Source organism: Perca fluviatilis, chromosome 10 (genome assembly GCF_010015445.1).
Source record: "Perca fluviatilis chromosome 10, GENO_Pfluv_1.0, whole genome shotgun sequence".
Lineage (NCBI taxonomy): Eukaryota > Metazoa > Chordata > Actinopteri > Perciformes > Percidae > Perca > Perca fluviatilis.
Window position 1 is genome coordinate 31,729,029 of NC_053121.1, and position 16,447 is coordinate 31,745,475.

At 38.9% G+C, this 16,447-nt stretch overlaps 1 protein-coding gene across 3 annotated transcripts; it reads right to left on the reverse strand.

The window, feature by feature from the left end:
- Positions 1-2,948: 2,948 nt before the first annotated feature.
- Positions 2,949-10,916, reverse strand: pcgf1 (polycomb group ring finger 1). 3 transcript variants are annotated; one of them, XM_039814429.1, is made up of 9 exons: positions 10,787-10,916; positions 9,255-9,357; positions 8,963-9,115; positions 8,057-8,128; positions 7,763-7,868; positions 7,569-7,611; positions 5,010-5,096; positions 3,523-3,603; positions 2,949-3,132 (listed from the first exon to the last, which is right to left on the reverse strand). In XM_039814429.1, exons 1-9 carry the CDS (start codon positions 10,871-10,873, stop codon positions 3,082-3,084), a joined length of 783 nt encoding a protein of 260 aa, XP_039670363.1. In that variant the 5' UTR covers positions 10,874-10,916; the 3' UTR covers positions 2,949-3,081. The 3 variants fall into 3 exon arrangements, with proteins under 3 accessions (XP_039670363.1, XP_039670364.1, XP_039670362.1); XM_039814430.1 differs by having other exon boundaries at positions 5,010-5,093; positions 9,255-9,360; XM_039814428.1 differs by having other exon boundaries at positions 9,255-9,360.
- Positions 10,917-16,447: the final 5,531 nt, after the last annotated feature.

Below are 16,447 nucleotides of genomic sequence, written 5' to 3' on the forward strand. Positions count from 1 at the left end.
TGAGACTTTAAAAATGTCAGCCCCCAAACTGTCCTTTTAACCTTTGTTTATGGTATAGCCTTTAGTTGTGACAACAACAAGTCTTTATTCCATACCTGCCTTACTCCATGTTATTGACCTCTGCATGGAAGACTGTCCCGCCCTTGATGAACACATGGTCTTCTTTTATATGAAATCTAAACTCCATTTCAAGCCTTTGACCTTTTAGACACATAAACACCAAGCACATTGTACAGTGGAACAAATGTATAAACTAGCGGTTACCTACAAAATGTTATCCCAATGTTACCAACTCATTAAGCACGTACTATTTTGTACTTCAGAGCAATGTCTCAATATGACATCTGAGATGCCACTAGTGCAACTTAGTAAAGTGTTGCTGAAATGTTCTGGCTGCTGCGGCACAGTCTACTTAGAAAGAGTAAAGACAGAATAAGATACAAGGCTTGTATATATTATCCGCCCGTGTCAGGTTATCAGAGTCTTTCCTTTCACTCTGGACAAGATCACACACATCAAAGCTTCCCTCCTGCCTGATGTCAGAAGAGCACCAAGTGTGCCACCTAGTGTTAAACTGCATTGTCTTCACAGTCAGTGCAAAACAGAGTTGGTTACGGAGAGAAACGGTGGTCAGTGAAATTGTGCAAAAGATAAAGAGGTTTTTGTTTGAAATACATCTTGAACAGGGTCATCACTGTCAAGCCTACATCAGTGCAGACTGCTTTAATCCAACAAACCTTTTTGTCTGCAAGCTTTTAAAATGTGCAATAAAATATCACCACAGTTAGTGTCACATAAACATTTAAAAGATGAGGTGGAATGCCAGTTGGCTAAGCTGCTTTTACATTTTGCGATGGCAAATATGCTGCTTAAAGTAGCACTCAATCCCACTGATTTTACACATGAAGCTAAGTTTGCTCACCATAAGTGCAATAGCGCCTGTGAAAACATGTGTATGTCTTCTGTGGCTGGGGAGGGAGCTTTCTAAAGTAAAAAACATTACCCCGCAACCCAAGTACCCCGATAAGAGTTATCTCAGACCACAAATAACTCTGCCTCTGTTGCAGCAATTTGAATCGTTCTTATTAAAATCTGTCTCTTGCAAGTCCCCCAAGTTAATGGAAACAATAATAAAGCACTTTGATTATTAATCCTCTTTAAGTCAACAAAAAACAACTATAAACAGGCCTTTAATACCAACGGATTTTGAGTAGGTCATGAAAGATAGAGTGCCAAGGCAATAGGATTTTTTGGCACTGTTGGAACAAAAAAAAAGGCCTTTCTAATGTCTAAGTAAAAACTAAATATGGATTTAAATTAATTTGCTTGGACATAATATATCTAAATCATCACTAGTACAGATATAGAAGTTGCTCATGAGCTGAATTAGGATCAGCTGTATATCATCAAAGTGTGACAGGTAATATTAAGTACACCTGCATTAATCATGAACACAGCACAAACAAATATGTGACACATTGACTTACAATCGTTCAGATTACAGTAAGGTCAATTATAAATATGGTAAGAACATGACACAGCTGTAAATCTGCCTCGGGCAGGCTGAGAGTACTGGCAAGGGAGGCCGCAGAGATCTGGACACCAAAGGAGCTGCGAGTTACACGGTCGAGATAACAGACATACAACTACTGCTGCTCAGATACACCATGTTGCAGCTTTATGGCTATGACTCATGACATGCTTAGTATTTGCCAGAGGGCAGGAAGCAGACTGAAAACAAAGATTCTATGATCTGATGAAAAGTGGCCTTTTTCACCATCATAGTACTCTATAAAAACTGCACCATCAACAGAAACATACACTATACACTGTAGTAAAAAACCTGGTGGTGGTGACAGCAGCTTGCTGTGGAGATACTTCTCTTAAACCCTGGGAACGTACACACCAAAATCAGTAGAGAAAACCGAAAAAAAAATTTAAAAAACGGTCTGCAAAAGAACTGCAATTTGGGTGAAGATGTATTTTCATTTCATTTTTTTAATAACCTCAAACATAAAGCCAAAGCTACACAGGATTGACTTCAAAATAACAATGGCTGGCCAAGTCAGAGTCCAGAATTTGTAAAAGGACTTTAGAATTACTGTTCAGTCCTAGTCCCTATGAAACCTGACAGAGCTGGAGCCGATATAAAGAATGGGGGAAAACGCAGTGTCCAGATGAAGTGCTCTTGCTACGGTTTCTTTAGTTGGGCAATTAAGAGATTGGTTTCCACTTTCTTTGATGATTGTGATGAAACTACAATCACATCTACTGAGATTCAAAGTTGTAAAACAATAATGAAAAACTTCCAAGAACTCCACAATGGAAAACGACTGGTGTCACTGCACATCAGTACACTTTTATAATTAGAAACTATCCAAAACATTGATTTATTTTAAGTGTCAAAAGGTGAATGCAAGACAACATCATGTTGGAGCATATATAGTGTGTATGCTTCATATGATTTTAAAAAATTGCAGGGTAAAGTTGACGTATCATTTTCCTTACTCGTGTTAAATACGGTTTCCAAACAAGATAATGTAAATGTAACCATCTCTAGTTGTAACATGCTGGTGGTTCATACTTCTTTTACCCTTAATATTAACGTAAAAATGCAACACATAATTGTTACTGTATCATTAATCACACTTTGTGACGTAATGGTTATCACCAAAACCCATTCACTTTATCATTCCTTGTAAAGCTTATGTGACATTCGAAGTACAAGAAACTACGGAGGCATTACAATTTAAGTTCAAATTAAATTAAACTGCAACAATTAAAAAGATATTTCATTTTTGTTATATTATAAACCTTCTTCCCAACAGGGAGGACCACTCCACCTAGACAGATACAGATATGCACACTCGCTAAGTGTTGTTTAGGTGTCGAGGCTTTTCGGTGTATCTATATGCAGATGAAAGCATACTGAAACCAAGTCATACAAACTTATTTTTCTCATTTCAAATTTATTTTCAAAAATACAAAACAAGGAAAATAAGTATATGTACACAAACACTATTAAAATAGAATATGTATTGTACAAAATATGTACAGCTGTCCTCAGAGTGAAAACATGTCCTATCTGGTCCGTTTGTCCTTGATGGTGTAGTGCAGGACTAATGGTTGGGCCTAGGGGAGAAAAGATTTAAAATATTATGTGTGGGATGAAAACATTTAAAAAGGGAGGTATATGTAACTATTAACATCTTCTAAATAGATGAAAAACTAAAAGTACATTTTTCATAATGTGTCAAATCCAACGTTGGGCTACATCTGGTCACTATACCACTGGATCGAAAAGGTTTACTTTAATTTGAAATTATGTAAAGTTGGATTTGAAAGTGGAATACAATGATTTCGTTTCCTCCCCCCCAAGTTATAATTGAAATTTTCTATTCGCTGTTACACATCTTCAGTGAGCTTTATCCAGATTTTCCAGATGAACAACAGTACAAAGAAAAGGTGTCCAAGTGTGAAGGAATGTATTGTTGGCACTAGTTAACAGTGGCTGTACCGTACCTTGCCAAACCAGTGTGAGAGCCATAACCGTTTCATGGTCATATGATCTGGCAGAGACTCGTTATTGAACAACATCTGGACCTACAGGGAGACCACACAAACAGATGTGAATGGGAATCTGAAAGGAGCATCTGCGATTATATTTTATATGAGAAACCTCTTTGCTGCTGGTAAAAGATGTGACGAGGAAGCAGAAACACCCCACACACACACACACAGAAAACACTTTTGAGTTCATGACCGCAACAGTGTCATCAAGACAAACAAATTGTTAAGCGTGGCTTAATCACAATTATAAAAAACGGTTCTATAATGGAGGATTTAGCCGACGCCCCCTTGACAGAGCCTCCCCACCGAGAGCAAGTCACAGGAAATCCATTCATCCCGACAAAGCTGAGTGACCAGGGAAACATGACAAGTTTGTTGGCTGAAGAAATCTGGACAAGGATAGAGCCATTAAGGCTCAAAAGCCAGTCAAATTTCACGTGTTTCTTTATAATTTTGTTTAATGAACCACCTTTTCAAGACAAGAGACATTCAAATCTCCAAAACAAGGCTAACACAGTGGTTACTCACCGTTTGTTTGGAGTTATGGTAATCTCTAGCCAGTTGTTTTAATGGCTTCCCCCCCTTGATTTGATAGGGACAGTGCATAGACAAGAAAGGGCTGCAGGTCGGATTCGAATCTGGGCCGCTGCAAAGGACTCAGCCCACATGGGGCGCACGCTCTTAGTGGGTGAGCTAGAGGTCGCCCTGTAATCTCTAGCCAGTTTTATGAAAGCAACAACACTGCCTCGGATTGTATGATCGGCACTTGGCACTCAGTCTTCAAATCATTTTCACGATTTTATTTCAAGTGTTCGTAGATTGTCAGTTTAACCCATGGTCCGGTAAATTTCACCAGTGAGCGAGTTGGTTATGTAGCAATGAGCATATGCAATGTTAATATGGTTACCTATGGTTAATATACTGCATCTTAGCACTGATGACAGGGAGTACCATTGTACAAGTTTACAAAACATCAACTAATTTCCATAGCGTCTTACCTTGTGTGAACAGTGAGAGGAAGGGGGGGGGACATTTGATTTCACACAAATCCAGGAATTTGCAAAGTTTTAGCCAACAAGGCCTCAATAAATAATTGATAAATGACAAAGGAGCCTTGAATGTCTTAAGAAAGACATGGCAGAAACAACGCACTGTTGTTCCTAAACCAACCACTGATTTAGCAACAGTCAATGTGCAAAAAGTAAAAAGAGTATGTTTACATGTGCACTGACAAATATATAATTATCCAAGAAATCTTTTTCTTCCATAACATAACAGCTGTAGTTTGCCTTTTGCAGAGTTTATAACGCAGATCAATAGACATTTCACACATTTGACTTCATTATCATAGGTCAAATACATATTGACAAGCCTTTAATGTAGTGTCCTGTATATCATAATGTCTTCTTTAATGGAATCAGTGACGATTATTGACTGACCTGGTGTTTTTCCACGTTTAGTCGATGACAAAGCACTTTCCGTAGGTGTCTCACCTCCGCTCGGACAGAACAGCGAACAAACTTCTGCTGCGGAGACAAGGTCAAACAGATACACTGTCAAACTTCAGATGAGAAATATGATCAGTCCACGACAAGGTTGAAATCAAGAAGGCAATTCCAATAAATCACGACCAGCTGTACACTGGCGTTTATTACTCCAACTCGTGTGACCATCCCGCGGTAAGCTAGAAAGCTTTCTTGTTCTCTTGATTTCTTGTTTATAAGGCTGGTTAAAATGTCCGATTTACTGCAGTGTTTAATATGCAACTGTACCATGGAAACATATCACCCTTTTTATGTTTGGATTTGTTTCCCAGGGTAAGTGGAACCACCTGTGCCGGAAATGAGTTCCTGCTCAGAGAGTAGAAAGATATTTTTGGTTTTGTTGTTCAGATGATGTAAAAAGCGTGTCGGTTATAAATGTCTCTTAAGTTTTGCCTGTAACACTAGAAGTACAGGCTGCTGTCTCTCGGCTGCCGTTATTCATTTTGGCATTCAAACATTTGAGTTTTTTAATTTCCATCCAAATATCAATGTCACAAACTGTAACCGGGTGACAACACACATTTCCAGCACGCAAGAAGAGTAAACTAATAACAAGGTAACCGCGTATCGACAGGGTGTGGCATACTCCTGTTAAATTTAGATTTACAGTGAAGGAAAAACCCAGCTTACTGCAGGACGTTTTCCGGTCCCAACAGACTTATTACACACTCTTAAGCCTTAGAGCTTAACTTCCTTTTTCCACCTGAATGCAGTGAAAGACAGTATTTCTTTAAAAGAAGAGGAAGAAATGTATTTTACTGAATGTCCACCTCAGTAAAAACAGTGCATTATGATTGGACGTGCAGGGGAGAGAGAACAGCATGTAACAAAGGTTACGAGTGAAATTCAATTCAAAAATTGCCAGCCTATTTTACAAGTTCACAAAGAGGTTAGAGTGAAACACAACTGCATACGCCAAGAGTCAGGAATGGAACCAATGAAGCTGCATTACATAAGGTAACATTAGCCACAACAATAAACATTTCAATTTCACACAGTGGTCAAAGAGGACATGGCTGGATGATGATAATGCCCAAACGCTTGCAGCAGTCACCAGATCACTTCACTGAAACTCACATCCGGCATGTAACTTTGTTCAAGTTTTGAATATTCTTCTCATACTGTACAACCAGATTAAAAGCCCAAAACAAGACCCTGGTCTGTTATAACTAGACATCTGGACCACCCTTCCATGGAAACGTAGGGAACTGACTGATAGCCTAGCCTGTCAAGAATCTTCTACAGAAAATCTGCTATAGTGAAAACATATTTAAAACAAAGAACATTTAAAATCTTGATTTGAGCCCAAACTTGGATGAGAGACTGTACCAAACAGGCATGTGTTAAACAAGGGTGCCCTCTGCTGGCTGACTAAAGTCTTTGCAGTGTATATAACAACGTTGGCTGGGCAGTGTGGATAATAAGCACAATGGAATGACACATTTTATGCGTTTTAGTTAAATTGCTCCCCCAAAGATCTTTGTTCAAATCTTGATTCAGTATAATCCAAGCATTATACAATCCCAATTCCCTTGTTATACACACACGTCCCTCGACAAATGGGCCTGTCAAGAGGATCCAGCCACATAGGGGAAAACCCCAGTTATAACTGACAAGGTAGGCATTTTTTTCAGTTTAGTGGGTTTGAAACTGTTTAACAAGCTGTGTTTAAATTGCCATGTTATAAATTTGTATGAAGAGGCACGAGGAAACGCTGTAAGAATGAGCATACTATGACACTCATGCAGCCATTAAACAATCAATGTAAAGACGATTGTAGAACTTCAATCGTGTTCAAATCAGATTCTGCTGTATGCTAAATAGTATTCAACATTTATCTTGCATTATTGTTCTTTTATGCCACATTCGCAACTAAGGAAAAATAAGGGGCATTTTAATTGTCTGGTGCCCTGGTCAATTTGAAGCAAAGGCTATAAAAAAGGTATTTGTTGGACATAAATACATTGTTGTGTGATGTTTGGATTATAACATTTTTTTGATCTTCTTAAGTCCTACCAGTCAGCACTAGTAAACCCAACACTGAGTCAACATCTTGGACATCTAGCCTCAAGCGGTTAGTCGAAAACACCACAACACTTTTCTTAAAATGTTTGGTTGGTAAACAGCGATACAAATTATATGTCTGGTGTATTTGTTCCACTTATCCCTGTCTCTGTGCGAGTATGAGGCCGCCAGAGTAACACGCTTTGAGGGCTGATTTCTGCTGTTGCTGCAGATGTCATTGTGCCATGTATTTGCTTAGCAGTTAAGGGTAGAAAATGACTTGTTCAGGCTTCAAAAATGTGCCCCATAAGACGTGTTTTGCACAGTTGTGAAAACCTGTGAGCCAAGTCGCTTTGAAAGCATCCATAACCAGCTCAACAATTTACACAGACTTTATTGAAATGCAATGCTAAAACTATCTGGGATCATTTATTGGTATATGTGACATACCTGGAGAGTAAGTTTTGTTTTATCTTTTCCAGTAAGCGACGAACTGTAAAGACAAAAATGTAAATGTGTAAAAATGTATGTTAGACAAGTTATAACTTTTATATACGACACATTTAGCAGCATATATTACTTAAATTCTATCAGTCTTATCTTATAGGGAAAAAAATACACACAATCCAAAGACAAAGGCTCACCTTAGCCTTTCTAAACACAGCGAAACCTGCTCATCATATCTGTAAAAGTGGGCTTTTGAATGGTCGAAGCTTGTGTACGGTAAACCTGCAGCATCTGGTACAGCATCTAGTGAGAAGGAAAATATGCTTTTAAATTTACAAATCAAAGTACACAGTAATTACCATGTCTTTGACAGGGGAAGGGTTGTTGCAATGTAGCCAAACAGAACGGCAACTAGCTGCTAACTGCAGGTCAGATACAGAAGCAGGTTACTAACAAACTTAATCAGAGACATTACTAAATCGAAGACTTACCATCTCCAGTCGGTTGGATGACTCTCTCTAAACCACGTGACTGATAAAATTCCTTTATTCTTTTGTCTTCACCTGTTCCAACATGAATGTGGATATTAGTCAAACATGACAGATATTGTGATAATACTTATCAAATATGCTAAAAACATGTAGTATTCACAGTGTTTAAAACTGTCAATAATCAATAGGGGTGGGAATCTCTTGGCACCTCACGGTTCGATTCCGAGGCTAACGATTCGATTCTAAACCGATTATCAATGAAACAATTTTTTATGTACATTTCCATGCGTGATTTTTTAGTAATCTTCCATGTCAGAGGCTCAGTCATGTTTAAAGGGGGATAATTGGCTTCTCAGAACATGAAAGTGTCAGATGTAATGTGATAAAGTAGATGAAAAGCCTATATGGGTTTTTCCTAATTATTTTATGTATGTCTCATTAGATTATGTGTATATATACAAAATAAAAAAATGTTCTTCCTTCTGGCCATTTTTGTGTTTTTTTTCTGCACTCTTGCCTAAACTCTAAGTTGTTGTCCATTACCCCATCCTCTTTCAGTCACTCTGTTTTCTGATTTGTAATTGTCTGGAGACAGTAACTTTTAAATAAAAATCAACACATTTAATAAAAAAAAAAAATCGATTATTAACTATCTGAATCGAGAATCAAATCGTTCTAGAAACAATTGCGATGCATCTAAGAATCGATTATTTTTTATTTTACTATTATTTTTCCCACCCCTAATAATGAACTAGTCTAAAGCAACACTGAATTCTATTTTAAACATTTTCTCTTAAGCTATTATTTTAGATTTCACAAGCGCCACACTCTAAATATTATTATGCTTTAGGTCACAACATGTTAGTAACACTGATACAGACAGCCGTGGTTTTTTTTATTACGTACTTTCTTGTAGTCCAGGCACCAGTTTGAAGACAATGTCCTGCATCACTCGATCCAGTTTGAGGTTGAGTAAAGGCTGTGTTTCATGGATTTTGATGTTGCACATTGGGCAATATTTGCTCGTTTGCAGGTATTTCACAATACAACTTTTACAGACTGTAAACCAGAAAGAAAGAGACATTTAATTTTCCCTCTGATGACTTAATCCAGCTAAACATGTATTCTTGTGAAAAGGCAGAAAGACTTTTACAAGTTAGTAACAATAATTATTTTATGTAGCTCTGTTTAAACTCACAGGTGTGCAAACACTCTGTAATAGTTGTGGCATCGATGAAGTAACCCGCACAAAGGTAGCAGACGATGTGTTCGTTCAGGTCCTTGATCTTCAACTTCACCTCCTCCTGTCAAGAAACAAACTGTGTTTTACACGTTCTTAAATTTTGGTATAAACATGTAATTATCCCCCAAAACAATGCAGTTCCTCTGCACTGGCAAGCTTTAAACTCAACGCAAACATCTCACCTGAAAGCAAAAGATATATATTCTGTGCGATCAAGATAGCTCGACAACAATGAACCCACTGAACAGTAACTCTACAACTTGCATATGTTTTGGGTCAATGCTCTCTTTTTCAGTAAAAGCGAAAGCTGACTTACTTTGTGGACATATACCTAAAGCAATTTGGATGAGCATCACCTCTATTTTGTGATATAAAAAACTAAACATTTGACAGTATGTATGTATGTATGTATGTGTGTATATGTATATATATGTATGTATGTATGTATGTATGTATGTATGTATGTATGTATGTATGTATGTATATATATATATATATCTCACTGTGTTTGAACTTAAAGTCGTGTTGAGCTGCTTTGAATGTTTGATTAATGTGTGTGTATTTGTAGTATAGGTTTCTTTCTTTTTTCTATATACAATGCATTATTATTATTATTGTTATGTCGGCTAGAGAATGAGCATCAAACTGCACCAAGCATTCAGCACTACATAGCTACTTGATTGCAAACTCCAATCCCAAAATATAGAACATATAGAACTGATCTCCATCGGAATCTGCTTCCAGTTGGGGTAAATAACCTGACGTTAGGTTGTAGTCCTGTAACGTTATCTGCCAAATGATGACCAGCCAAGACAGCTGACCCTGACCTTTGACCTCCGTGTGTAAGGAAGGCAGTAAAAACGTTAAGAAATGAGAAATGTTGTTACCAGGAGGGCCAATGAATATACAAACTAAAACAAAGCTAATTTTCGACAGAAATGGTTCGAAATTAATGTTTTGGTACTGATGGGGCGTTCACGCCAACGGCACAAAAAAAAAAAAAAAAAAAAACGTTACCTAACGCACAAAATTTAATGACAAAAAACAAAGTGAACGGTATTAACGAGTGTTCCTGTTACACAAACCAACTTCATTATTCAATAGGAGAGAACCCGCGGAGTGCAGCGGCCTTACCGTCCCAGTTCACACGCATATCACTCGAACTACAAGTAAACTTCAAGTCGAGCTGGTGAATACAGCTGAATATGTCGCCTAAAATTAGCGAAATAACAGTTACTTCGTAGTATTTCGGCACGCTGTTCCACTGTTGAGGTAGAACAACACGGGTGGACTCCCGCTGTTCACGCATGCTCAAACGGGGCTCCGTTCACAGCGCTTCAGCGTTGCTCCCCGTCTCTCTCCATCAGCGCTGCGGAGACGACAACGCTCTCCCGTTAATGCGCGTGTTCAACTCGTCTCTGCAGCAGTTTTACTCCCCGCACGTTTCTACCCCAGTGCGGACAAGCTCGAATAACATGCCCACTCACCTCGTTTCGTAGTGGGTCCAGTTTGTAGACGGACTGGAGCTGATTTCGTAGCCGCATCGCTATTGCCATTGGACCTTGCTCCGCCATCTTTGGGAATTGTGCTTACTTCCGGGTAAACCGGACGTGGCATTTTCTGCAAGCTTAGGAGGCGGGTAAAATGTATTTAACTGTCTATGGTAAAATCATAGATGGGTCAAATATAAACGACAAATAAAGAAAAATAAATGAATACAAATTAGAGATGAATAAGAAGCCACCAAAAAGAAAACAGTTTTTTATTTTAAATATAGGCATATTAGTCACGCTCACTGTATGCAGGCCTACATATTTCCTTGAGTCTATTTCCTAAAAAGAAACACAAAATGCTACACTTTCTACATTCAAAAGAGAAACTTGTGTCAAGTGGGGTGGGGGGTCCTACTTTAAAAGGACAGGAAAAAGTAATTTATATGTGTATTACAATATAGCCTATTAAAAGGTTTAGATTGGTTATCCCCTCCTTTTCAAGTTCTTTTTAAACCCTCAACAACTTCTGACTTTGAATTTGAGCCAATCTCATCTTTCCTATTAATGGTAGGCAAGAAAACAACACTCTACAATGTACCAAATAGTTATTAATTAAAAACTGATTACTGCTTAAAAGAGGTAAAAAAACGTCCTTAAATATATAACAATTCATTTTCCAGAGAGAAGAGAGCAGCTTTAGGATTAGCTGTGTTCATCTACTTGTTAGTCTCTCCTCTTGGCAATAGAGGGCACTGCAGGCACACACTTCAGTCAATCGGTTGCAGCCTTAGGCATCTGCTGATATTTATGTTGCATCAAGTAAAGCAATGTCATTCATGTACTCAGGGGTTTAATGTAGGCTGTAATTGTTGAAAAGAAAATGTAATTAAAATTTCGTAATTCTACTACCAACCTCTTGTTCAGTGGGCCAGGCCTTTGAGTCTTTACACAGTATGTGCACGCACCTGCTCCATGTCTTAGCCTAAACCAGTGCGGACTGTGGCATTATATTGGTAATTATTTTTCTTTTTTTTTCCATTACCAATCCAAACCTACTCATGGATGATGTAGGCAGTTGTATACCGTACTGTATTGACATGTTAGAAGCCTGCTGAAAAGATACACCAATGTAGGCTATTTGGCACTGGCCCAGATTTTAATTATGTTGGCAATGATGTTGTACCACCGCTGGTGTTCAAACCACATATCATTGGGAAAAGAGTGCTAAGATAGTACCATACCTGAAGGTGTTCCAAGATAAAAGGTAAAGTGTGGGAAAAACACTGTTCTACCACAATCCTCAGCAACACTCTGAACACTGAACTCAGAACACAGTGGGTCTTGTAACCGAATCCTCTGACATCTTGAGACCTACAGTACTCAGGCATCATGGAGGGTGGCCTACTGCACACAATCCCAAGTCTGGTAAGTAATGTCAGACACTGTGATTTGGATCTCATTAATATCTATTAAGCAATGTACGTATAGTTTCAAAAGATAAATCAAAAGGTGCTAAAACAAAAATCTTCAGTAAGATATTGAAACAACAACCACAAAACCACATAACAAGAAAAAAAGAAGGCGTAAATATACACATGTATTTGACTTTCTTAAAAAGTGTGCTCATATTTAACAAAATGCACATTAAGGATTAATATCAGCTAAATTATGTTGAAATGTATTTGTTTCATAAATAAAACAATAAAGCTAAACTGAGTGTAATTGGCTTTACGTATCTAATCTTTGCAGCAGTAACCTTTTCAAGAAGAGCTAGTGACTGAAGTGTTTGAAACCCCCCTCCCCCTCCCCCCCATACTGTTTGGGAGTTGAATGAGTACTTCTCTTCCCTCCACGAACAACAACCACAGAGGGGCTCTTGAGAAAAGAATTAAACCATTGGCTCAGTGGCCAGCAGTATAGGCCTGTGGTTGTCCTGGGCAGCTCTCAGACCTATGTTTAAATATGTGTGAATATGAAGTAGGGTGTTGAAATGAAATAGTGTGTGCTCCGCAAGCATTACCCTAGATAATTATGTGGCTTATGTGGGACAATATTTAAATCAACAGTTTGTATTGTGTTGTACTGTATTTTTGGTTTTTATTCAGGCTCTTGCAGCGGTGAGATGTCTTGTACTTTTATCGCCTTCATATGAGGTTTTTACTCAGACGTGGTCTAGAACCAGTTTATTTTCCCCCAAATTACTTACAATTATTCAATCATGGGAAGAATAAAAAGTAAAACTTTGTGGAAAAATTCATTTTCAAATGGGGAAGAAAATTTATTCTTGGTTGTGTCTGGGTCGCATCTGAATTAGTTTCTACCCTGTTTCAACAGGGCGTCGTATTGGTATTATATGTGGAGGTCTCCCTGATCCCTCCCAGAGGGCTCCCAACCTGTGGACCACCCAAAAGCTGCCGTCCTAAACAAAGACTCGCCCTTCATTCATTCTTTTGTAATTTCCCAGTGTAACGGAATGACTGACAAGTTTGTCTTATTCCAACCACCTCAGTGAGTCTGTAGCAGCCAAAATGGCTATGTGAAAGCCATTTATTGAGACTGTTAAATCTGGCATGAATGCTTTGTGTATGGGTGTCTATCATTGATAATTAAGTATCATAATTTCTAAAAAAAAATTACTTAAATGACTAAGAACTTTAACCACTGCCTTAAACTATGCTTTATATGAGTATGTGCAATACAGCATTCTAGAAATGATCATTCATTCTTGAAAATGTTCCCTTTTCCATTCATCCTTTTGTGAGAGAAAACTTGTAACCCCTTGGGATTTGTTTTCTTCAGATGAAAAGGGAGCATTTGCCAATAAAGTCCAAATCAGATTCAGTCAATCTAAATTGGAAAAAAGAAAAGGCACAAGCAATATATTTTCATTCTTGGCAGCCTTTTTTAGTTTGAAGAGCCGTTGTGATCAGTCTCGCTTCACCGAGCCTTAATAGTCAGGCCTTGTGTCCCCTGCTATCTGCCATTTCCTCTTGCCATGTAACGTCTTATCTGCTGGGCCTGCGAGGTCACTGCTTATCTGATTGACAGGGATTTGACTCCACGCAATATCCAAATAACCTGAGGGCCTGGAGGCGCAGGAGGATCACAGCATGGCAAAATCCAACGGTCAGGAGAGAGTGAGTGAAGAGGTAAAAGAGCCGACTAGGAGGGAGAGGATCAAGACGAATCCAAGCCTTTCATTTGTTGTCATTACTTCATGTCAAAATCATGGACAATAGAACCCATTTTTTCTTGGAGAGTCTGCAAATCTGCCAGTTATTTCTCCTGTCCTTCAACTTTTATTGGGAATGATTAGTTTATCTGATGGATCAAACACCTGCCAGGACTACAAAGACAGCGCTATTATGAAGAATTTGAGGATTATTGAGGATATTTTTCATTGAGAAATTACAAACCTCTTCTCTGTGTCTGTCCTTGGGTTGGACGTTAACTATTGCTCTGTGAACAAAAAATCTGTGTTATGAAATCATGCATGAGGAAACTCCTTTAAACCACAAGGGTCTGAATCAACAGAAAACTCACTGAGCTGATAGAGACCCCATTTACCTCTGTCCTGGACATCCTGTGCCAAAACAACTACACAACCACCCTGCTACTAGAATCTACGGTCCGCCATGCCAAAAAGGAGGCCACCATCCCTCTCTCTTGCGCTCCCTCTCTCTCTCTCTCTCTCTCTCTCTCCCTCCCTCTCTCAGAGCAATCAGAGCATGCAGGGGTGGACTGCAGCTTTTGTCTCTTTTGCGCAAGCAATTGGCCGCCAAGTGGCAAGCTAATGACGAGAGCCCTCTTGGAATGACTCCAGAGCAGTACAGCTTGCGCTTCTTGATGGGCAAGGGCATAATGAATGATGTAGGGCAAGCCCTTAGGCCTCCCCCTGGCACAAAACCCCAAATCCCAATATAACAATCTGAATGACTTCAAATGCAGGATAAAATACACGCACAGGAATTTGTCTCGGTGATAACATGATGCCAGCAATTACTGACAGAGTCACAGAATTGCATAGCATGCACTATGTATATATAATGTATAAAGGGGTCAAATACAGAGTAAAAGAACAAAATACACAAGATAGTTGTTGTGTGTGTGTGCCTGTGTGTGTGTGTGTGTGTGTGTGTGTGTGTGTGTGTGTGTGTGTGTGTGTGTGTGTGTGTGTGTGTGTGTGTGTGTGTGTGTGTGTGTGTGTGTGTGTGTGACAGATATAGCTATCCTGCTTGTTGGAATCTATGAAACTTTAGAGATATCAGGGCTTTGACATCAGCAGTTGTTGCACGCATCTTTTGCACTGGAGTAAACATGCAAATAATGAAAACAGTTCATGCTCATAGAGATCTGGCACTTGCTTCAACAATTACTCTTTTTGTGTTGTTTTAATAGAACCTCTTGCAAATGAAATGCATTTCATTTTACTCTTAAAATAGAGCTGTAATGTTCACATTTCCTTGTCAGTTGGAGTAAGGATGCCTAGAAAATTGTAGTCCTCAGTTTAGATAAGCTAGAGGCCAAATAATGAATGACATGATTGGAAGATGCTGAGATAAGACGAGTTTGCCAGCAAGAACAAGTTGGCCTGCCTGTGTCAAAGAAAAGAAAGCTCCGTATTAAATCTTGTTAATGTGGCACAATAGAGCTTTGTCTGTCATCTATTGAATTTTCATTAATCACGTGCGTGTGTGCAGCTTAGTGGAGTTCTGGGTATCTGTGTGCTCATGCCTGTGTGACTAGTGTGCGTCATGTGCACACAAATGCACACACAAGATGCAGTGATCCATGATAACTTTCAAGTGTCTCAGTTATGTTAGGATTATCTGAGGACTTTTCTCAACAAGGGGCATGAAACATGAGCCTTTTATTGTAAAACAATAGGAAAACATTTTAGGATGATGGTCTGTGGAATTGTTAAGTGAATCCCAAGGCCGAGCCATTGAGCAAGACACAGATCTGTTTCTATTATACATCCCTGAATTTTCTCAACCTCCCAAAAATATGGTGGTGTAGACTCTCTCTCGTTCTTTCTCTATCGCATGCACGCACGCACACACACACACACACACAGTCATACTAAGATAAGGTGATTTGTTACGTATGCTCATAATCCACCTACGCATAACAAAAAGCAAATCATGTTATTTATGGATCAGGGTATGTTGCATAACAGAGAATTTCAGTAGCTTTTGTAAGGATATAATTTACAATAAACCATATAATTCAGATTATCATGATTGCTCATCTCTCACGTGATGTGACCAAAATGTTACAGGGCTTTCTGAGTCCATTCATGCAAGATTCCCAACTCAACCTGCCCACACTGATCCCTCTTTGAAATGTAAGACCCACAAAGAGGACAGGCACACTTGCTCGTCTTGTCATCTGCTGTATCTGCTCAGTGCAGGGAGGTGCACGCTCGCTTATCACACAGCCATCTTATCTTCATGGCCATTTAAGAGAATAAGGGTAAAGGGATAACAAACTCAGCAGAGAGGAAGCGTCGCCTAAATCCCAATGAAGGATGCAGGCTAGGCGAGTGCCACCGTTACAGGCTGTCTAGGCCAGGGTTAGACCGATATGTTGTTTTTTGTCAGAATTAAACTTGTAATAAATCTGACATTATTTGCCAGTTATAAAGTATGATGA

Coding starts and splice junctions, on each gene's coding strand:
- pcgf1 (XM_039814428.1), bottom strand. CDS start 10,873: ATGGCGGAGCAAGGTCCAATGGCAATAGCGATGCGGCTACGAAATCAG. Junction 9,116..9,254: donor TACAGAGTGTTTGCACACCT/GTGAGTTTAAAC, acceptor TCTGGTTTACAG/TCTGTAAAAGTTGTATTGTG. Junction 5,097..7,568: donor AAACAAAACTTACTCTCCAG/GTATGTCACATA, acceptor TTGTCTCCGCAG/CAGAAGTTTGTTCGCTGTTC.